The 24188-nt window shown below is 43.9% G+C and overlaps 1 protein-coding gene and 1 long non-coding RNA gene across 7 annotated transcripts in view; both read left to right on the top strand.

Annotated features, from left to right (window-relative positions):
- The first annotated feature begins 8582 nt into the window (after positions 1-8582).
- On the top strand, positions 8583-12736 carry LOC122460624. Its single transcript, XR_006282055.1, has 4 exons — positions 8583-8699; positions 9225-9380; positions 9549-9613; positions 10563-12736. It is a non-coding gene; the product is annotated as an uncharacterized LOC122460624 (long non-coding RNA).
- Positions 12737-13024: 288 nt separating this feature from the next.
- Positions 13025-24188, top strand: part of ACTN1 (actinin alpha 1) — a 142433-nt gene continuing 131269 nt past the window's right edge. For 2 of the 6 annotated variants that reach the window (XM_038407602.2, XM_038407606.2), the window contains exon 1: positions 13142-13463. In XM_038407602.2, coding sequence (XP_038263530.1) covers positions 13359-13463 — 105 coding nt within the window. In that variant the 5' untranslated portion in view covers positions 13142-13358. Of the gene's footprint in view, positions 13464-24188 lie in introns of all 6 variants that reach the window. The other 4 variants (XM_038407603.2, XM_038407601.2, XR_006282054.1 and 1 more) reach the window with 4 other exon arrangements.

Below are 24188 nucleotides of genomic sequence, written 5' to 3'. Positions count from 1 at the left end.
ACAACTTGCTTGTGTTGTGTTTAGACTCTGTTCATAAGCAAACAATTGTCAGGCTGGATGTAGGTTCTAGCATGACTCTGCTGTATACATGGACAGGGCCTAACTTGCTGTGAAGGAGAGCATGCTGAAATCCATTGCAGTGTGTGAAAAACACCCATAATCCTCTGTCACTGGTACCAACAATTGAGGCAGTATGGGATAGCTGCCCAGATTTTCCAGAGTGCCCTAATGCAAACACAATTGTACAGCCTGCTAAGTTTGGACAAACCAGTGATGTTGACACACTATTGTGCAGGGGAAATTGTAACTTTGTGGATGAACTAAAGCTGTAATCATAACAGATGAGCACATCAGCATGGTTATGTCTGTCGTGTAGATGGGACCAACCAATGTGAGTTTCATAAAGAGGAGGAGGAACCGTGACAGGATACTGGCATAACTATGAACCAATGGTCCACTTAGGTCTAGGAGTATGATGAAGAAGGAGACTTCCTCAGTGGAAATAAAGAGGTTAACTACAAGCATGGAAAGACTCCCATGCTATGGCCAGGGTGAAACCCCAATTGCAAAGAGTAGAGGATAGCGTTGTGTGAGAGGTGATGGGAGAAGGCTAGTTTTGCAAGCATCGTGCTGAGAAACATAACACCTGTAAATTAGAGAGAACATCAGAGTCAAGGAAAAAAATGAGGAGTACTTGTGGCACGTTAGAGACTAACAAATTTATTTGAGCATAAGCTTTCATGGGCTAAAGCCCACTTCATCAGATGCATGCTGTAGAAAATACATTAGGCAGATAGACATATATAGAGAGAGAGAGAGAGAACATGAAAAAATGGGGGTTGCCAACTCTTAATGAGACCAATCGATTAAGGTGGGCTATTATCAGCAGGAGAAAAAAAAACTTTTGTAGTGATAATCAGGATAGCCCATTTCAAACAGTTGACAAGGGAGGGATTTTTAAGAAGGGGTGAGAAGTGCCTGATCTGAAAGTTTGGTATTTCTCTCACAAGTGAAGATTGTCTCTGTGTGTGTGGTGGGGGGGTGGGGGGCTTTGGGAAGAACATCTCTGTTAAAGACTGAATAACCCCCCTACTTTGCCTTCCCCCCACCATGTTGCCTTTGCCATCCTTCCAAGGAGACTTGGCAAAACGTGCCTCTAAAGTCTGTCACAATTGCTCCACAAGCAGCTAGGAGGGTTGCTGCTGAGTGAGGCAGCAGAGTCCCTCATCCATCTAAAGGGCAGAGTCAGGCTGTCTTGGTAACCTCTGCTGGTTCAGAGAGAACCTGGGAAACAAACCTGTCCCAGAATGCTGTTATAGGATGCTGCGCTATTGGAGGCAATATCTGTCAGGACAGACATAAAAACAAGGTCCTGATCACTAGTCATTAAAACTGTCTTAGTATTTTCAATGGGGTTCTGGCCCCATTAATCTGGTCAAATTCCTCTGTGGATAATTACGTTCTGCCTCTCTCTATAACATTAATCCTGTAAAAAGAAAAGGAGTACTGGTGGCACCTTAGAGACTAACAAATTTATTTGAGCATAAGCTTTCGTGAGCTACAGCTCACTTCACTTCATCGGATGCATTCAGTGGAATGCATCCGATGAAGTGAGCTGTAGCTCACGAAAGCTTATGCTCAAATAAATTTGTTAGTCTCTAAGGTGCCACCAGTACTCCTTTTCTTTTTGCGAATACAGACTAACACGTCTGCTATTCTGAAACCTGTCATTAACCCTATGACAGGTTTCAGAGTAGCAGCCGTGTTAGTCTGTATTCGCAAAAAGAAAAGGAGTATTTGTGGCACCTTAGAGACTAACAATTTATTAGAGCATAAGCTTTCGTGAGCTACAGCTCACTTCATCGGATGCATTTGGTGGAAAAAACAGAGGAGAGATTTATATACACACACACAGAACATGACACAATGGGTTTATCATACACACTGTAAGGAGAGTGATCACTTAAGATAAGCCATCACCCAGCAGCGGGGGGGGGGGGGGGGGGGGGGGGGGGGGGGGGAGGAGGAAACTTTTAATGGTGACAAGCAAGGTAGGCTAATTCCAGCAGTTAACAAGAATATCAGAGGGACAGTGGGGGGTGGGGTGGGAGGGAGAAATACCATGGGGAAATAGTTTTACTTTGTGTAATGACTCATCCATTCCCAGTCTCTATTCAAGCCTAAGTTAATTGTATCCAGTTTGCAAATTAATTCCAATTCAGCAGTCTCTCCTTGGAGTCTGTTTTTGAAGCTTTTTTGTTGAAGTATAGCCACTCTTAGGTCTGTGATCGAGTGACCAGAGAGATTGAAGTGTTCTCCAACTGGTTTTTGAATGTTATAATTCTTGACGTCTGATTTGTGTCCATTCATTCTTTTACGTAGAGACTGTCCAGTTTGGCCAATGTACATGGCAGAGGGGCATTGCTGGCACATGATGGCATATATCACATTGGTAGATGCGCAGGTGAACGAGCCTCTGATAGTGTGGCTGATGTGATTAGGCCCTATGATGGTATCCCCTGAATAGATATGTGGACAGAGTTGGCAACGGGCTTTGTTGCAAGGATAGGTTCCTGGGTTAGTGGTTCTGTTGTGTGGTGTGTGGTTGCTGGTGAGTATTTGCTTCAGATTGGGGGGCTGTCTGTAAGCAAGGACTGGTCTGTCTCCCAAGATCTGTGAGAGTGATGGGTCGTCCTTCAGGATAGGTTGTAGATCCTTGATGATGCGTTGGAGAGGTTTTAGTTGGAGGCTGAAGGTGATGGCTAGTGGCGTTCTGTTATTTTCTTTGTTGGGCCTGTCCTGTAGTAGGTGACTTCTGGGTACTCTTCTGGCTCTGTCAATCTGTTTCTTCACTTCAGCAGGTGGGTATTGTAGTTGTAGGAATGCATGATAGAGATCTTGTAGGTGTTTGTCTCTGTCTGAGGGGTTGGAGCAAATGCGGTTATATCGTAGCGCTTGGCTGTAGACAATGGATCGAGTGGTATGATCTGGATGAAAGCTAGAGGCATGTAGGTAGGAATAGCGGTCAGTAGGTTTCCGATATAGGGTGGTGTTTATGTGACCATCGCTTATTAGCACCGTAGTGTCCAGGAAGTGGATCTCTTGTGTGGACTGGTCCAGGCTGAGGTTGATGGTGGGATGGAAATTGTTGAAATCATGGTGGAATTCCTCAAGAGCTTCTTTTCCATGGGTCCAGATGATGAAGATGTCATCAATGTAGCGCAAGTAGAGTAGGGGCATTAGGGGACGAGAGCTGAGGAAGCGTTGTTCTAAGTCAGCCATAAAAATGTTGGCATATTGTGGGGCCATGCGGGTACCCATCGCAGTGCCGCTGATTTGAAGGTATACATTGTCACCAAATGTGAAATAGTTATGGGTGAGGACAAAGTCACAAAGTTCAGCCACCAGGTTAGCCGTGACAGTATCGGGGATACTGTTCCTGACGGCTTGTAGTCCATCTTTGTGTGGAATGTTGGTGTAGAGGGCTTCTACATCCAGAGTGGCTAGGATGGTGTTTTTAGGAAGATCACCAATGGACTGTAGTTTCCTCAGGAAGTCAGTGGTGTCTCGAAGATAGCTGGGAGTGCTGGTAAGGAAGGGCCTGAGGAGGGAGTCTACATAGCCAGACAATCCTGCTGTCAGGGTGCCAATGCCTGAGATGATGGGGCGTCCAGGATTTCCAGGTTTATGGATCTTGGGTAGCAGATAGAATACCCCAGGTCGGGGTTCTAGGGATGTGTCTGTGCGGATTTGTTCTTGTGCTTTTTCAGGGAGTTTCTTGAGCAAATGCTGTAGTTTCATTTGGTAACTCTCAGTGGGATCAGAGGGTAATGGCTTGTAGAAAGTGGTCTTGGAGAGCTGCCTAGTAGCCTCTTGTTCATACTCCGACCTATTCATGATGACGACAGCACCTCCTTTGTCAGCCTTTTGTTTCAGTTGGATACAGTGTTCTTCACTTCCTGTCTTACACTGCTGTATGGTGTTCCTGTGCATAGTTAAACAGCTGCCACCTTTCACCTGAGAGGTGACTGCATTTCAGTGGGGAGGTAAAGTGAATTTTGTAAACAAAATTTGTAAAGCGGTCTGTGATCATTCCAGATTAAAGTAATTATAGAAACAGAATGGATAATTACGAATAGTAACAGTTAACTATAAATTCAGTATTAACAAACAAACAACACTCTAAAGGCAAAGGGAGCTATCTGTGATAAATTCTACTTGGAAAGTAAACTGCAGTGCTGTATTTACAGGAGGATCAAAATATTTCTGCTCCCAGAATTATTCATTCGGTAGCACAAGTAAAACATTGTTATCAGACGTTTCAACCATATTTAGTAATGATGATTGTAAATCGTTTTGACTCGAGTGATTATTTTCTTCATTTTTATTTCCTCTGGGACTTACTGTGTGGCCTCCTGCAGCTCTCTCCATTTCTCCTCCCACTTCATATTCCCTCCTGCCTCATCTTTGAGCTACCCCTGCTGCTGCCACCAAAACCAGTCTTCCACCTGACAAGGAATATTGCCCTGGGAGTCTATCAGCAATGGGTCAAGGGTTTATAAATGTACAAGCTGCAGGGGATGGCTTAGAGGTCTAGCTCTCTGGTTTCTATAATTTAGGTGTGATTTACTGTTGCCCTGCCCTTTGTGGAGTCATTTACAACAATGCAAAGTGAGTCCAGTGTTTACGTCCACTCGGCAGCAGCGTAAATGTCTATGTACAGTGCAGGGCAATGATCAGTCTGGCTTTTGGGTACTGGTTCAGTGCTAACTTAAACTGGTTTTACACCACTGTGACTTCAATTGTCTTAGGCCTTGTCTACACTGGGGATTTCAGTGGCCAGCCACCGTTGCAGCTGAACCAGTACAAACTCCTAGTGTAGACAGGGTGAATGACTGCATCACTAGTGCAGCTTGCCAGGTTCAAGTAGGGGTAAATTTTTACAGGTGTAAATCATGCCTATAGCAGCTGCCTGCCTACAATAGGGTCTTCACTGTTGCAGTTACATTGGTGATTAGTCACCAATGGCTGAAATTCCTTGTGTAGACAAGGCCCATTCCTAATTTACTGTGTGACAGAACAATTGGACTCTTAAATACCCAGTAAATCTAGAGAGGGTCAGTTAAACGCTTTATTCTTCCAGTAGGGAGTTCAGTGCAGTTTATTGCAGAAAAGGTATTTAGATGAGCCCTTAGAAACTAGGCTTCCATATGATTGTTGGCATTAACTACTTTTCTTTGTGAGCAGAGGCTTTTGACCTGTGGCCAAAACTTCCCCCTCCCTCCACTCTTATGGAGGGTGCTGCTACCTCTATCCTGAAAATGGCTGTATGTCAGTGGTGCTGTGTATACCTACTTTGTAAAGTGCTTTGGGCTCCTTTGATATGAAAGATGCTGTGTTGTTTTCAATATTGTATACATCTGAATAAATGTAAAGTATTATCGCATTTATGCACCTGAGTGACAAGGTAGGTGAGGTAATATCTTTTATTGGACCAACTTCTGTTGGTGAGACAACCTTTCAAGTTACAAAGAGCTCTTTTTCCTATATGCCCCTGAGGCATACAAGCAGCAAAAGGCTTCTTGTGAGATTTGCTCTAAAGCCCTAGGACAAAAGGCAAGTGCTATTCGAATAGGGCTTTGAATGTCCTTATGGATCAACAAAGCTCACCTGCCAAGCAGACAGGCATGCTTACAAAAAAATCTGAATGCCCCTGGGCAGGCCCCCTATGGGTGGCTCCCCAGGGAGTGAGCTACTCATTGCTAGTATTCTGAGCACAAGCAGAATGAGCAGCAAGCAATTCCCCAAAATACCCACATGCCCTTGGCTTAGCTTCCTTCTTTTGTCTGATGCAGCCCAAAGGACAGGGTGTGACCCAGCCCTTCTCATGGGAGGGCTCTGCCCACAGCACTGAAAAAAAAAAACCGCTCACTTCACTGGCCTGAGAAGGTTTCACAGCTCAGGGGGCCGGGGCTATATTCAGCCCCTGCAGGATCGGAGTAACTCCCATGGAAGTCAATGGCGGTTATGTGTGTCTTGTGTGCTGAGACAGTAGGGCTATGGGGGCACAAATGAAAACAGAATAAAGCTCTCTCTCATGTCAGGTTTCAGAGGGGTAGCTGTGTTAGTCTGTGTCAGCAAAAACAAGGAAGGGTCCTTGTGGCACCTTAGAGACTAACAAATTTATTTGGGCATAAGTTTTCGTGGGCTAGAACCCACTTCATCAGATAAATGGAGTGGAAAATACAGGAGCAGGTATAAATGCATGAAAAGGTGTAAATTGCCTTACCAAGGAACTATACACCATACAACAAAAACACCAACCCAGGAATCAAATCCTGCAACAAACCCCGGTGCCAACTCTGTCCACATATCTATTTCATAGATACTAAGGTCAGAAGGGACCATTCTGATCATCCAATCCGACCTCCTGCACAACGCAGGCCACAAAATCTCACCCACCCACTCCTACGAAAAACCTATGTCTGAGCTATTGGAGTCCTCAAATCATGGTTTAAAGACTTCAAGGAGCAGAGAATCCTCCCTCAAGTGACCCGTGCCCCATGCTACAGAGGAAGGCGAAAAACCTCCAGGGCCTCTTCCAATCTGCCCTGGAGGAAAATTCCTTCCCGAACCCAAATATGGCGATCAGCTAAACCCTGAGCATATGGGCAAGATTCACCAGCCAGTTACTACAGAAAATTCTTTCCTGGGCAACTCAGATCCCACCCATCTAATATTCTTATTAGATGCATATGCATATTCAAGGGACACCATCATAGGACCTAACCACATCAGCCACACCATCAGGGGCTCATTCACCTGCACATCTACCAATGTGATGTATGTCATCATGTGCCAGCAATGCCCCTCTGCTGTGTACATTGGCCAAACCAGACAGTCTCTATGCAAAAGAATAAATGGACACAAATCTGACAGGAATCATAGCATTCAAAAACCAGTAGGAGAACACTTCAGTCTCCCTGGTCCCTCAATAACAGACCTAAAAGTGGCAATTCTTCACAAAAAAACTTCAGAAACAGACTCCAGTGTGAAATTGCAGAACTGGAATTAATTTGCAAACTGGACACCATCAGATGTGGTTGGGTCATTACAAAACCTAAACCTAATTTCCCCAACACTAATTTCCCCCTACTGTTACTCACACCTTCTTGTCGACTGTCTGAAATGGGCCACTCTCATTACCACTTCAAAATTTATTTTTCCTCCCTTGGTATCCTGCTGTCAATTCAATTATCTTGTTAGACTGACCTCATACTAGGTAAGGCAATTCACATCTTTTCATGTACACCTCTACCCCAATATAACGCGACCCAGTATAACACGAATTCGGATACAACATGGTAAAGCAGTGCTCCGGGATGGGGAGAGGGCCTGCGCGCTCCCGTGGATCAAAGCAAGTTCAATATAACACGGTTTCACCTATAATGCAGTAAGATTTTTTGGCTCCTGAGAACAGCGTTATATCGGGATAGAGGTGTATTTATACCTGCTCCTGTATTTTCCACTCCATGCATCTGATGAAGTGGGTTCTAGTCCATGAAAGCTTATGCCCAATTACTTTGTTAGTCTCTAAGGTGCCACAAAGACTCCTCGTTGTTTTTTCTCTCATGTCAGGCTCTTTGGGTGATCCCCGCTAATCTCATAAAATGGGCAGGGTTCACCCTAGATTACTACTTGGGGTGGTTGGGACTGAGCTCTCATCCACCATTCATCATCTGCCACAACAGGAAGGTTTCTGCAGGCAAAAACCGCAGCCTACAAGTCCTCTACAATGCATACTCATTGAAAAAAGAAAAGGAGTACTTGTGACACCTTAGAGATTAACAAACGAGCTGCAGCTCACGAAAGCTTATGCTCAAATAAATTTGTTAGTCTCTAAGGTGCCACAAGTACTCCTTTTCTTTTTGCAAATACAGACTAACACAGCTGCTACTCTGAAAACTACTCATTGAAAGCATTTGTAGGGCTGCTGACCTGTCTCCTCTGCCAGCTCTGTGGCAGGACGCGACAGGGGTAAGGGGGCTGAGGTTGGGACCACAACTGGGGGTGGGAGCAGAGCCCTATGTGCAGGTCCTGAGGCAGACAGGACCCTACGTGTGGGTCCTGCGGCAGCCATGTGTGGGAGCAGGGGGCAGAGTCCCAGGCAGGGGTCTGGCAGCAGCCTGGGTGCGGGGCCAGCAGCCAGGACCCCACACAATACCTGGGGGTGCTGCAGCACTCCCCACACTCCTAGTTCCCACACCTCAGCCAGTAATGATCAAACACCACACCCCAACTCTGTTCAGGCCCTTCCTTCAGTGCACAGTTTACTCTGCAAGCACAGAACTTAGAAAGTGACACAAACAAAGCTGTTCCCCTGACAAGACAGGCTAAAGGGGCCTCCAGGCCTTTCCCCTTGAATTATTTCCCGCCCCCGCTCCAGGACCCAACCACATATGACTACTTACAGCCCTCCTTCAGTTAAAGTCTTTCAGCCCTTTATAGGAATCAGCTGACCTTGTCCTAGCCCAACCTGATAATCCCCTCTACCAGGCCCAAACACCTCTCCTTAAAGAGGTTCTGCCTCCAAACAGAGCTGACTGGCTCCAGGACACTAAAAGGGCAGACTCCCCTGTTACAGTATTGTACTAAGGTAGAACATGGAACAGAGATGGGAGAGGTCATCTATGAGCAGGGTTAGATAAGACAGGGTTTGTCACATAAGGACCTGGCAGTCTAAGGAGGCAAGACAGCACTGAGTCATTGAGAAATCAAGTACCTGTCCAAGGGGCTAGGTGTACAAAATCAAGGGGTCCATCAGGGTTCGGGGAGGAGGAGGAGGGAAAGTCTGTTTGAGGCGCGAATGTCAAGGAATTGTGGGTGGGGGGGCCTGAAAGCAAGAATCTGCAGAGAGGATACTGGTATTTTAGGCCTCAACTATTTTGTTGGATCTGGGCTACTTTAGTCTTAATTCACTCTTATGTTAGATCAGGTAGTCCATCTCCAGGTATTGCAGCAATGGATTAAATGGATGGGATCTCTGATATATTATTTTATTAATGATACAACTGATTTTTATAATATTACAAGTATTTGTAAGGCACCACATCACAGTGACATCTAGGTAAACTCTGCACCAGTTAAAAAGAACCAAGCAACATAATGAGAATGGAGAACATATACTCTGTGACCCTCTGCAGCAACTAACTTTGTGCTCACAGAGAGTAGACAGCATCCAGAAGATTAAATGTCTGGGATATTAACTGCAAGTTTTAGGGATCAAACCTATGAGGTGGTGAGAACCTCCTGGAAGATGTGGAGTGCCCTCAACTCATTAATTTCTGCAGGAGATGAGGGCTCCCAGCAACATCTGGGAGGTATGTGGTACAGTGACACCATCTGGGAGGTACTGGGCCATTAAATGCGGGAAGGAAATAAAATGAGGGCCTGAGGATATTCAAATACAAAGCAAGTCTGTTTGTCTGAAAACACTGTATTCATCTCATCTCAAGGAATGTTTTAGAACCTGTTTTTTGTTTCCCCAGGTCTCAGTGAGTCAAACATCCTAAGGTTGGAAATCCTGAGCTGATAAGAGAGGAATAATTAAAAGGTGAATATTACATGGCATTTTTATGGTCTTTAATCCATCCTGTGATATCCCAAAGATGTACATAGTATCAAAGATAAGTGATGCAAAATGACTTGCAGCTGAGACAGCAGAACAGCATGTTACCAAACATTCATCAAATGTTTATGGAAAATAAATGTAAATGTATTGATAAATTGAATTTATTTTTGGGGCCTTCTCTGTTGAAGTCCTCATGATTCTCCTATTTTTTCCCAATTAAACCCTGCATTTTGAACTTTAGAGCCTCAAAAAACTGTCACCACCATCATCTTCCTTCCTACTGAGCTCACCAATCTCTCTACAATATCACCTGACATTTTATAACACCTTTAATTTCTTATTGGTCAAGATTTTTTAAAATGCCTAATAATTTTGGGTGCCTTGGTTCTGGGTTGTCCAGCCTGAGGCGCCTTGAAGGGGCCTGATTTGGAAAGTGCTAAGTACGCAGCCTCTGAACATCAGGCTCCTTTAATGTGCCTCTAGCTGGGCACCCAAAAAACCAAGGCACCACAAATCACTGATCATGTCTGAAAATCTTGGACGTTATGCACCACAAATACAAAGGTGATTTTATCCTCCACTGAAATGCAGCTGATTCTGGGGTGGAACATGACAACAGTTAAATAGTACAGAACAACTCTATAATTATTATTTATGGGTTTATAATGTCCAAAAGTGTGGTAGGTGCCTTGGAGTGCTGATAAAAAGATGAGGCCCAAAGAGCTTATATCTAATATACCCTGCACAGCAGTTTAAGACAAGCGATGAAGAAGACTATAGCCAATTCAAACTTCAGAAAGAATTTTAAAAAGGCAAAGAGTCATTACCTCATATCTGGCAGATAATTGCAATTTCCTGTGCTGTAGTTATTTCATTTGAAAAATATGACTCATAACATACTTTACAATTACCTAGTGCTTTCTCATTTTAGATCTCAAAGCACTTTACAAAAATGGGTAAGTATTATTATCCCCCATTTTACAGGTGGCCTTTATACAGAGATCTGAACTAATGTGTCTGAGAATCACCATGGTCTCTAGCAGATCAGAGCTGGGTCTGCTCTGAGCTCTATCATGTGTATTCAATATAACGGTTCATGTGTCACATACTCTCTATTTCTTAAGCAATCTGAAAACTGGACTTGCGTATGCTCTCCCTAGGCCATGGTTGTATTTTGCAAAAAGAACGAGGAGTACTTGTGGCACCTTAGAGACTAAAAAATTTATCTGAGCATAAGCTTTCGTGAGTAGCAGCCATGTTACTCTGTATCCGCAAAACGAAAAGGAATACTTGTGTGTAATGCCTGTGGGGGAGCTATTTTAACAAGAACTGGGAATTTCCTTTCAGTTTCGCAAAGTAGCCTTGGCTGGCTCAAAGATGGTTGTGGAAAATATTTGCTGTTGCCATGTTTTTTCTTCATCAGCTTCATTGACAGAGAATCATGTCAAGTTCTCAAACAGCAGCAGCTTCTTAAATATTTTACTCCGCTTGTCTTTGAAAAACTGCCTCTTGCTGGATGATCCAAGTTCCAAATCTATCCAGGTTTAAAGTATTCTAGTGTAGTGTGATTTTGTTGGATAGAGAGAAGGACACCAAGAAACACTGAACACTTTGTAAAAAAAATATTTTAAAGAGAACAAATTTCAGGCTTTTCATTACGTACTTTGAGCAAAATTATCAGAAAATGCTCCAGCTGATGAAATTTAACCCTAAAAATTTGAAAGCATGAGAACTTTGGTTTATTTTATTTACAATAACATAATGGGAGTGTGGTTGCAACATTAGCTACAGAGAAGCTATTGCTGCTCTATAATAAAACAACATATAACTGTAGAGCCAAGATGGAATCCTGGTCCTTCAGCTCCAAAAACATAGGCCTCCAAACACTTGTGGTTAAATGAAAATCTCTGTTAACTATCAGATAGAGAAACACCATTATGTTCTTTCTGGGCTCCAGCCAGCCAAGGGGAGAATGGTCTCACCCTGTTCCACCTTGGTTGATCCTTGTGGCTATACAGAGCTCTATTGACTTCACCCTGGTTCTGTGAAGATGCAGGGGTCTATCTAGGCAGATCCTATTATAGGATCAGAGCCATGGCTCCAGTTCAGCAAAACACTTATCTATGCACTAACCTTTAAGCATGTTCCTGAGTGCTTTAATTTTGGTTTGGAAAGTTTCCAGACTTACTCTGAAGGAATTTACTCAGAATTACTCAGGAAATGTTTCACAAACTCTGAAGAAAATTTGTACAGCACTCTATAGCTTAAGGCCCCAGTTCTGGGACACACACAGGCTTAACTTTAAGCATGTGACCTGTTCCACTGAACTCAATGAGGTGATTGGCATGCATAAAATTAAGCATATGGATAAGGATTTGGAGGATCCGAGCCAAAAAATTACTGTAGCTTTAAGTTTTTACAGCGAATGTTTCATTGTCTCCCTCTGGCTTAATATGCATTTTACTCTCCTCTTCAAACTTTCAATATAATTTGAATTCTAACCAATAAACTTTCCACCATAAAGTTTGCAACCCAAACATTGCAGCACGGTGCTAGTGGAATCAGGAAATGAAATAACTGGAAACATTGTAACTGACTGTCCAACTTGACAGATATGCACAGACTCAGGCTCCTATCCTGTGAATTCGTACACATGCTTAATTTTCCATTCCTCCCATTAAACTCAAGGAGACTACAGACATGTTAGGTATATGTATATAAAGATTTGCAGGATCCTGGCTTAAATAAAGTGCATTCCCACTGACAAGTCAATGAGATGTTTAACATTTTTTTTTCAGTTTTGAATAAGGTGTTTTTCTAGTAATCCAGGTAAGGACTGTTTGTTTGAATAGTGTATATTGTTAACCTGACAATGATTGTTTAACACTGACCTGCATATTGCAGAAGCTTGGTCGCAGGCTATTAGAAAGACAAGGCGGGTGAGGTAATATAATAAAAGTTGGTTCAATAACATATATTATCTCACCCACCTTGTCCCTCTATCAAACATAATAAGCAGATATACTTTTTGTTGTTGCATTTTTTGCATTGCACAACAGGTAGCTCGCTGGGTTTATGAATGTATATTCTGTCTGGTCAGTAGCTTCTGATAAGCCCCCAAGGTAAGGCGAGACGTCACCAAACTGAGTCCACAGCAGATTAAACTCAGATGTCACATGAGTAAGGGGGGAGGAGGTTGTGGGTGGGGGGGTGGCCTTAAATTAACCTGTATCAACCGCGGAAAGCCCTGAAAAAAGAAAAGGAGGACTTGAGGCACCTGAGTAAGCTCACGGAAGCTTATGCGCAAATTCATGTGTTAGCCTCTAAGGTGCCACAAGTCCTCCTTTTCTTTTCGCGAATACAGACTAACGCGGCTGCTGCTCTGAGAGCCCCTGAGTGACACAAGGGGGCCTCAATGAGAGCGATGGGAGCCTTGAGAAAAAGAACTTCTGGGAACTCCACCTAGCCAATGAGATGAACTAGGAGGCTGGGCTCTTTCCCCCCGCCGCCCCCTTCGCTTCTGTGCGTGCGCGGAGTAGGTTGCGCTCTGGTGTAAGTGGAGCTGCCGCGCGCCGCCGCCGCCTCCTCTCTCTCTCTCTCTCTCTCTCTCTGTGCGCCGCTGTTGCTGTGCTTCAGCAGGGCGCTCTCGAGACCGCCTGGGAGCGCGAGCTGTGGCAGCAGCCGGGGAGGAAAAAAGAAAAGCAGACCAAAGGGGACACGCACAACCATGGATCACTATGACTCTCAGCAAACCAATGACTACATGCAGCCGGAGGAGGACTGGGACAGGGACATGCTTTTGGATCCAGCCTGGGAAAAACAGCAGAGAAAGGTAAATTCCTCTCCCCCCCCTTCACCCTCACCTCACCCCTTTCTCCTCCCCCCCCGCATCCTAGTAAAGATCCTGGAGCCGGGGAGGGAGGGGGGAGATGTTAGTAGAGGCTGCAGTAGCTCCATTAGAGAGGAGTGTTGTGTTACAGGCATTTAGCAGGATGGGGGTGGGGGAAAGGTTTCCTGGGATTTGCTGGAGACTAGTTGTATTGGGGCTCTGTGTGGCTACCTTCGCACGTTCAGTCCCCTCCCGGTTTAATGCTGGGGTATTTTCCACGTTTGCTGAGGGTCCAGGGCAGAGAGCTGGTCTGATTGATAGCTGGGCTGGTTTCCTGTTGGCAGTCGGATCCCTGCATCACCCTCTCGTTTTATTTAATTAAATAATGGAGCCTCGTGTGAAGAAGGGGGTTGGGGCTGGGACGAGCTGCAACATCAACCTAATTATGGATTTGTATATGCATAGCCGCCTCTTTTCTCCTCCCTCCGATTTTCCCCATATGGTCAGAGGTTGCAAGGGACCCAGCTCTGCACAGGACCTGTTGAGATGCAGAGCTCGAATAATGTAGCAAATAGCACGCCCCACGCCTGTCTTTTAATTCGATCTAGAACAGTGATTTTAACTGAGTTTAAACCAAGGTGTTATCTGGTGGCTCACAGATCCCCGTGGAAACAGCGTTTGGAGATTGTGTATTAATCGCCTATGGAGGGCTTGTGTGATTTAAAGAAACAACGTGTAACAGACACACATTAGGCTGTTGTCTTTCTTACCTGTGTGTGGGGGAGGTGGGTGGGCACTGAAGTAGTGCGACCTATGCGGGGCGGTGGGTGAGCAAAGAAATGGGGCTGTTTTATTGCCCAGTGTAGCAGCGCAGAAGTTCCTTCGCCCCCCCCCCCCCCAGCAACAGATGTTTCCCCTGTCAGCGCCAGCAGCCATGCAGACGGGAGCCCTAGCTCCCTCCCTTTACATTTCGCAATGCAATTTACCAGGCAGCACTCCTCACTTTCTGGGTTGTTTTTTTTTTTTTTTTTTTTTTTTTTTGATAGTGATGCTCTGCGTGCTATTAGGGGCCGCCTAGCTGCTCCTCAGGAGGCTGTTGAATAGCTGATTTGGCCTGCTGGTGGTGCCCTGGGGGAAGGGAGGGCTGTGCAGGTACATGTGTGTCTGCTACGAAGTGTCACTCCCATTGCAAAGCTCTTCACACGTCTGCGTTGCCCCCAGAGGACAGTGGCACACAAAGGAACGCTCTCTTTGGAGGCAGCAGACGCTGATTAAGGAGGAAATCAGAATGTGAATGTAAAATTGGCTTGTTCCCCAGGGTGCAGGCTCCTTCAGCTGCAGATGACCTCTGTAGGCTAGACCTGCCTCCCCACGATACAGGGAAACAGGAGCACTACATCTATTTAGGAAATCAGATTGACTGACTGACTAGCAATCTGTTGTTAGTAAATTACCTCTTCCATTCCCACCACCTTATTCTCCCTTTTTGAATGGTCCCTAATTCTGTGTGATCACAAGCAGGATGATAGCTCACTTCTCATTTGAATGGTTTGGTTTAGGGTTGGGCTTGTGCAGAATTTATGTCCAAAAATGGTAACATTCATCCCTTTTTTTTAACTGGGGGGGAGGGGGAGTTTAGGAGGAGTCCTAGCTGCTGCTTTTTCTTTTTCTCTAAGCCAATGGCATCCTGTATTAGATCACTGGAATCCTAATCCCTAAAACATTTCCCTTTTAGTCACTTCATCAGACAATAAAATATATATATATATTTTAAAGAAGCATGGCAGGGCACCTCCTACAACTGTCAAGTCACTAGAGTGAATCACTTGTTAATTTTATGCTTGCAGTTTGTATCACGTCTTGCCATGCCTGAATTTTGAATAGAAAATGGAACTACTTCCTTGTCGCACATAGTGGATATAGGTAGGGCCCTACCAAATTCACGGTCTATTTTGGTCAATTTCATGATCATAGGATTTTAAAAATAGTAAATTTTAGTGATTTCATCTAGTGATTTAAATCTGAAATTTCATGGTGTTGAAATTGTAGAGGTCCTGATCCAAAAAGGAATTGTGGGAGGTGGGGATCACAAGGTTATTGTAGAGAAGTTTTTGGTACGGCTACCCTTTCTTACAAAATCTTGAGTGGTGCAGAGAAAGTAAATAAGGAAGTGTTATTTACTCCTTCTCATAATACAAGAACAAGGGGCCACCAAATGACATTAATAGGTAACAAACACAAAGTATTTTTTTCACGCAATGCACTGTCAACCTCTGGAACCCCTTGCCAGAGGGTGTTGTGAAGGCCAATACTATAAAGGGTTCAAAAGGGAGCTAGACCGATTCATGGAAGATAGATCCATCAATGGCTATTAGTCAGGATGGGCAGGAATGGTGTCCCTAGCCTCTGTTTGCCGGAAGCTGGGGTTGGGTAACAGGGCATGGATCACTTGATGATAACCTACCTGTTCATTCCCTTTGGGGCACCTGCCATTGGCCACTGTCAGAGGACAGGATACTGGGCTTGATGGACCTTTGGTCTGACCCAGTATCGCCGTTCTTACCTACTTCTGCCTTGCTGCTGGTAGTGGCCCTGCCTTCAGAGCTGGGCAGCTGGAGAGTGGCGGCTGCTGGCCGGGAGCCCACCTCTGAAGGCAGTATCGCTGCCAGCAGCAGCGTAGAAGTAAGGATGGCATGGTATGGTATTTCCACCCTTATTTCTGTGCTGCTGCTGGCAGGGCACTGCTTTTAGAGCTGGGTGCCCAGCCACCAGCTGCTGCTCTTCAGCCACCAGCCGCTGCTCTCTGGTCACCAGGCTCAGAAGGCAGCAGTGCAGAAGTAAGGGTGGCAATACCATAACCCCCTAAAATAACCTTGTGACTGGCCCCCCCCACAATCCCTTTTTGGGTCAGGACCCCCAATTTGAGAAACCAGCTTGCCTCATGAAATATTTCAATGCTGCCAACTTACAATGACTGGAAAGGTTTTCAACAATCACTTCGTATTCTGTACGAACAGGTGGTCCATATTTATCTCTTCCTGGTTGTCTCTGACTGCTATATCCACCGCCTCCCCCCTCACTGCGGCAGCTGTAGCTGTACCTGTCCCTGTCCTGGCGGGGGCCCCGGGCATGCTCCACTATCACCCGCTCCCCTCACAGGTCTCTGCCATTCAGCTCGTAAACGGCATCGTCGGTGACGTGGGAGTCCTCGAACTCCACAAACCCATAGCCGTTCTTGAGATCGACCTCGAGTAGGCGGCCATAGCTGCTAAAGAAGCGCTGGATGTCCTCCTCCTGGACATGGTAGCTGAGGTACCTGATGTAGATGTGCAGCATCTCCGCAGGGCTGAGGGGTGGCAGGACGAGGAGAGTTTGGTGCTGCGGAGCCCGCACCTCACTGTCCCAGAAGCGTGGCCTGCTCCACAACACAATTTGAGAATAGACATCTCTACTCCCAGATAGCCATTCTCAGTAGTGCTCTATAGCAGTGGGTCTCAATCTTTCCAGACTACTATACCCCTTTCAGGAGTGTGATTTGTCTTGCATACCCCCCCCCCCCCCCCAAGTTTCACCTCACTTAAAAACTACTTGCTTACAAAATCAGACATAAAAATACAAAGTGTCACAGGATGCTATTATTGAAAAATTGCTTGCTTTATCATTTTTACCATATAATTATAAAATAAATCAATTGGAATATAAATATTGTACTTACTTTTCAGTGTATAGTATACAGAGCCATATAAACAAGTCATTGTATGAAATTTTAGTTTATACTCACTGTGCTTTTTGTGTAGCCTTCTGTAAAACTAGGCAAATATCTAGATGAGTTGATGTACCCCCTGGAAGACCTCTGCATGCTGTCAACATACCCCTGGTTGAAAACCACTGTTGTATAGGCCAAACTAGGCCCTGGGTGGTAACTCTGCAATCCTATTGTCTTCAATGGATTTGCACAGCTGTAATGAATTGAAACTTTGTAAACAGTTCTGTTGACATATAAAAGGACTAGAATCTCTTTGTTGCACTGGCTCAGCAGAGCGAACGCAGGACTAAAAAGTAGTAAGAATTTAGATCTGCTGACTTTTAGTAACTGACTCTGAATGCTGAGCAGATCTGCACCCAGTGTGCAAGGAGATCTTTATACAAAGTTAGTTTTCAGGTAGTTTTCACATGTTCCATGTGTTTTGTATTTATCCTTCTGTACAAAGAGATTGATGTAGTGTTCTTCATAGGTGAGTAGTGAAATTGAGATTAATCTCTCCTATAAATCACTTCGAGATCTGTGGAGGAAAAGCCTCTAGAAGTCCTTATGAATGATGATAGGCGTTTTTAACCTGATAGCTGGAAGATGCCTCTGTTCCCTCACATCATCTTATCCTCTCATTTCAGGCTCCATTGAGTAACTAACTCTTGCTAGGTGAGGAGCAGGAAGTTGTCAGTTTAGAATTCAGGGGGCACTGCCACTGCTTGGAAAAACCAGCTTTTCCAGCTGTATTGCTTTTCCGTAGGAGGCTTTTGGGGATGTCATGTTTTCAGAAAGGTTTTTAAGAGGCTTTCAAGAGCTCATCCCAGCAGTGATATTCACTTAAGGGGTGGAAAATAATGAACAGAATGAATTCTGCTCAATCTGACTTTTAATAAGCTTCTGCAGGGCCCATTTGTACAACAGCAGGGGTCTCTTTTGGGGATTAAAGCTCTTTCCCTTTCAATAGCGGACGACTCTTGGTGAAAACTTTCAGTTAGAAGAAACTACCATCTATTATACTCTTACCCATTATTCTCAAGAAAATACAGGAAATGGGCTTCCCAAAACACTTGCTAAGGCCTAACAGATTGATACTACTGCTTCTCTGTTACCCAGCGAAACTTTTTGAAAGCCACTGTCAGAAGATCACTCTCAAAATGCCCTCATCACTGCAGGCTGTTGGGAAATCTATGTAGTCTTGTAAAATGTGCCAATTATTGCCTAGTTTTGAAATACTAGCCAAATACTATTTACTAGTTTTGAAATACTAGCCAATTTGTTATTACAATTGTAAAAGCTGCTGTGAAATAGAACTTCGCAGCCCACAAGAAATTTCTGCCTCTTGATCAGAAAAATCCTGAGGCCTTGATCCAGCTCCCATAGGTCAATGAAGAGATGCCCACTGACTTCAGTGAGGGCTAGATCAGGCCCTGAGTGAATAGGTGAGCTCCCTGTAGATTAACAAGCTTGGGCTTCATCTGACTGGTGATGGAAGAAAGTACGCAGCGGAAGACAACCGACCCGTAGTGAGAACACCAGCCCCTGAGGATGCAGTGGCAGTTAAAGCTAAAAGGTTTGTGGGGCCAGTGACTTTTTCAGTGCCTCCATCTGAAATACCATAGATCCGAGTCTTAGAGATGCTGAGCACTTGGCATCTCTGAAAATCCGGCTCATGTTTTTTCAAATGGTTCACTCTAATTTCAGACACTGGTCATTATCTGCAAGCAATTTGTCCAAGGTTGCAGAATCTAGAGAAGAAAAATCTTCTGATTCCCAGCCCAGTATGCTATTGGTGATACCATGCTCCCTGTCTGACCAGACTGCTGCCATCTTGACAGTATGATGCAGAGTAGGATGAAGAATCCATCTGTAACTAGTGAACAGAAATTAAAAACCAACAGAAATTGAATTTTTGTCTACTCTTAAGGGGTTACATTAACATTATTTAAAAATATTGATTCAATGTAAATGATTCAAACACTTCTTTTTTTTTTTATTCAAAAAAAAATAACATTGCCTGTTTCCTCCAGTCCCATTACCACACAGGACTGCCTACTAGGAAACTGCAATAAAATGCACTTCTTGCTGAGAAATCTAAACCATTCAGATTTTTGGAATTGGTGGAACAGTGACAGCAGTAGCTAAACTGTGCTGAACACTTCCTATTTATAGGTAAATATTGACTAAATACAGTATCTATAAATCACTGAAATTATCTGTTAGTAATGGCACCATCCCATGGTAATCCTCTGAATCTAGCAAGCAGTGTGTAATATGCCATATGTAAAGATAGTTATTATGAACATAAATGATGGTTTGTAGGGCCAGAAAGCTCTGGAATGGGTGCTGTCTGCCTGACTCTCCGTTCCATTCAGTCCTATGGATTGAACCACAGAAGTTGGTTCAATAAAATACATTACATCACCCACCTTATCACTTATTAGTTCTTTAAAGACGTTTAACTCAAAAGCATCCCTGAAGTATTTCTGCAGACGATGGATAAATCACTGGCTTTGTCAGGCAATTCATTGTAGAGCAGTGGGAGGTGGCTCACTTTTTCTCTGTTCATTTTTTTTTTTTAACCAAGAACATTATTATTCATTGTAACTTCTTTATATTGTGAGATGAGTGAGGCATCAGGACTTCGTAGTGACTTTTTCATCCACACAGCACCTTGTTAGTGGAAGAACTGAGGAGGAGGTAGGGATGGACAGGAAAATGGTCTGTGCAGATTTGTGAGGGATGTTACAGAAGTGTGGACAGCAATTGGAAAAACCCAAGATTTAATGACAGGTTTCAGAGTAGCAGCCGTGTTAGTCTGTATTCGCAAAAAGAAAAGGAGTACTTGTGGCACCTTAGAGACTAACAAATTTATTAGAGCATAAGCTTATGCTCTAATAAATTTGTTAGTCTCTAAGGTGCCACAAGTACTCCTTTTCTTTTTACAAGATTTAATGTACTGGATCAAACCATCTGTCCATCTACTCTGAGATCCATCCTACTAATCCCCTACAGGATGGGGGGAAACACCCAAAAGGAAACAAGCTATTTGCCCAGCGGTGTGAATGTATTGTTCTGGGGAATTCCTTGACTGTTTCAGGCAACCAGTTTAAATTCTTGGGTCTGTGATTTGGTTATCACTATCTTACCGTACAGAACTACACAAGGCAAAGGTGATACCATTAACCAGCCTCCCTAACCTCATTACTGATTTTTAGAGTGTAACTTGGTGTGTATTTTGTGCTTACTGCTAACTCAATAAGTGGGGAAATTTGAACAGAAACTGTCCAGAAAGTTGTATAAACACTTTTTTTTTTTTTTTTTTTTTTTTTTTTTTTAGGCTGTGTAGTGAGAATTGGTAGTCTTCTTTTTTTTTTTTTTCTTTTTTTTTTCTTTTTTCTTAAGGCATGTTTTGAGATGGCCTTGTCCTGATACAGAAATTAAATGTAGCTAAATTACAGGTTTGGGAGTATGAGTCTAACGGTGTTATTAAAATAGCTAGGATTGGAAGAGCATTTGGCTCAGATTAAAATGACATCTATTGTGTCTTAATTAGAGCACGCACTTTTTTTTTTAAATGTTTTGTCCATTAGATCACCATAATAGGAATGCAATAATGTATCCTGGAGGGTGGGGGTGGTTGTGCAGCTATTTTTGTCCTAGGCACTTTGCTCTTGAACTAGTGCTTCACTGCATGTGGTATACAATTCCACAGCCTCACATGTAATACATTTTATATAGTAGAGGTTGTAAGCCATCTTCACCAATGGGGATGTGGGATTGCGTACTGCTCATTGCAATATCTTTGGAATCCACCCATGAAATTGGCCTGGAGTCCTCCTGGTTGGTGGCACAAGCTTTGGTGATAGAGATGGCAAAAGCTAACACAGCTTTGCTTAAGAAGACTTGGGCGCTGTCACTACATTGCAGTTAATTTTATTTTGTAGCATTGTCTGTGAAGTCCTGTGCCTTTGGTTTATCATTGTTGTGTCTAACACTTAGGACGTTCTCTGGGGTTTGGTTGCATTGCTATGAGGCAGCTTGCTCTATCTGAAATTAAACTGGAGAAAGGGATGGAGACTCTACCTTAGGATACGCTTTATGAAGTCTTCCTAAGGTGCCTATCAGAGCCACAAAAAGGCTGAGCTGTTTCTGGCCCATAGGCCCAGTGGTTGTGTTGCTGTTTTTTAAAAAGTTATCTCATAAGGGCCAAGCACCAATTTTGGACAGGGGAGGGAACTCCACTGTAGTTATTTAAAAACTTCTAATGCATCCATTGTCATGTAGGTATGTTAGGAAAAAATCCACCATAGCCTCTCCCATCTCAAGACAGGGAAATAAGTACTCACCTGCCCCCACCAAATTACAGGGCATTTAATAAAAGGCCTGAGTTTGTGTATGTGTGTAAAATAAATATATAAAATATAAGAGGTTCCCCCCCCCTAAAAATTGCCAAATATGAGCTTTGTGAGAGGGAGTGACTTTCATGAAGAATGCCCACCTCCAGGATTTCAGTGCTGGAGATGGATATCCAGAGCCTTGATCAATTTTGTAGATGGGGAGAGGATGACTTATGAGCCTTGAGTATCCACCATGGAGCCTCCAATCTGAGAGTAGCCATCACTCAAATGTCAAGTCCAGTTAACCTTCTCAGGGATACTTCCAACTGCATTTTGTCCTCTTGAAGCAAGATTGACTGACTCATTCTGAAAGGAACCTGTTGGTGATTGTGGGGAATCTTTTGAATGGGGAGTTCAGAGTGGGGAGAAATGGAAGGAACTCCTTGCGACTCTAAGCAACAAACTGTATTAACTGAGTGAAACTGCAAGCGTTAATAAGATTAGCAAAGAGCTAGCTAGCTTCCTGTTTCTCTGCTGTTGACTTTTTTTTTTTTTTTTTTTCCCCCCTTGCCCTTCATTATAACAGAACCCAGCCATAGGATGTTTGTGGTGTGGCCTGGAGCCAGACAAGCCTCTTAGCTCCCTATTAGGCAATAAAACAGCATTTCTTTTTTTAATTTTTTTCCTTTTTTTCCCTTTTCCTTTTTCTTTTTATGTTAATTTCCCATTTTTTTTAATCTTTCCTGCCATACTGGTAATGGACATGTGACTGGATGGGCTATGACTACTGTAAGCAAGCCCTTCCAGGGCTGTACCAGTGTTACCACTGCCTCACACCTCAGTGGTGTATGGACTCAAATTTGTCTTTTGTCTGTCTTATGTCTTTCCTCATTTCTTCTTCTTCTCCTGCTTGCCATCTCCTGTTCTTTCCCTCTCTGTCCCAATCTCACACACATGCCTGGAAGTACTGAGACCTGAATTCAAGAAGGTTTTATGATTGCAAACCCAGATCCTAAAGTTGTGCTGCACCCCCTTACCTGGAAATATTGCCAAGTGTGATGAAAAACATTGAAATGCAGCTGCCTTCTGGGTGGGAGGCAGCAGCCAACCAGTGACTACAGCTTGCTGCATAGCTGGGGTGGGGCAAGAGGAATTCTGGCTGAGATGCCTTCTCTGATTGCATGTTGGTGTCTTCTGTCCCCCTAGGGCCTGACTTTTACAGGTACTGATCATCCACAACTCCCGCTGAAGTGAGTGGGAGCTGCAGTTGTTCAGCATCTCTGGAAAACCAGGCCCAGAAATCTCATTCAAAGGGCTTCCTCAATGCATGAGTACAACTCCCATTGGTGCGAGTCTGAGGTGTATGGATAAACGTAGTGTGGCATATGGCCATTTACCCAGCTGAGTCTTACAACTATGAATCAATCAACATAGACAGAATGCCTCCTGGAAATGTATTCCGGTCTGCAGAGTGGGAACCGACACCAAAACCTGCTGTTCCATTGTATTGGAGCCACGGGGCACTGTTCTGAGTGGGAGACGCTGGCAGGTGACAAAACTATGTTCTGGTCATTTGTATCGTTTTAAGTGCACGCTATTGAGGCGTGAGACTCTTAGTTAACTTGTGTCTCTTCTCAGATCTGGGAGGTTCATGTAAGTGTCTGGGCTCTAAAGGCCAGCAGGCTAGTTTTTATGAGCAACCCTACAAAAACAAACCAATGTGATTAATGAAAAGATGTGGGAGGTGGAGAAGAGATTTCTTTAAGGAAATCATTCAAACTAGTTTGGAAGGCTTCATTGGTCAGTGGAAGGGGGGCTGACTCGGAGCAGAATGAGCAATAATTCTAAATCTGCTTAATTTTGTAGTGACTCCAGATTATTATGATGCTGGCCACCTACCCCCTGAAATAAAAAGTTTTACAATATAAAATGGAGTGGGAGTAGCCCATGCCTTGATCTTACTCTGCAGGTGCTGTGTTGCAAGCTCCTTGTTGACTTGCCTAACTTAGTGATTATGGGTTCAAAAGCAGCTCAAATCAGCCGAGCCTGAAACTAGCTAGGAAACGTAATCTCTGCTTTAATAACTAACTGTACTAAATCATCAGAGTAGATTGCTGGGGATGATCAGTAGGCCCATCCTTCACTATAGTATAGGGTTTACTTTACTTTGCATTTACTTAATTCCAGTTAGTGGAGGAACCCTTTTGCAATAATCTGTGTCCAGGCAAAGCAGGGTACCTGTGTGGTAAAATAGCTCAGGAACTTTCATTCTGCTTGCCTTTATAAACAGGTTCACTATTGTGTGAGGTTGGCGGAGAACACACACACATTGCTATCAGGTTCTTTTAGTATCAGGCTTAGCTCTCAGAGAGGATTGATCCAAGACCTGTTGAAAGCCACAGAAAGACACCCAGTGACTCCAGTGAGCTTTGGATCAGGCACCAAGGGTTCTTGCTACTCTTCAGTGAGGTATAAAGTGTGTTTATCTTTAATTACTGCTGTAATGTAAGTTGTGTTGTTAAACTCTTGAATACAGACTTGGGAACTAGGCTCTCAAGATTTCTGGGACATGCAGAGAGATCCAGGTGTGGTCTGTGTCCGAACTGTTCACTCTCTTCTTCATTATAGAAAGTGAGTATA

The sequence above is a fragment of the Dermochelys coriacea genome, chromosome 6 (genome assembly GCF_009764565.3).
Source record: "Dermochelys coriacea isolate rDerCor1 chromosome 6, rDerCor1.pri.v4, whole genome shotgun sequence".
NCBI lineage: Eukaryota > Metazoa > Chordata > Testudines > Dermochelyidae > Dermochelys > Dermochelys coriacea.
This window is presented reverse-complemented; position numbering and strand designations above follow the sequence as displayed.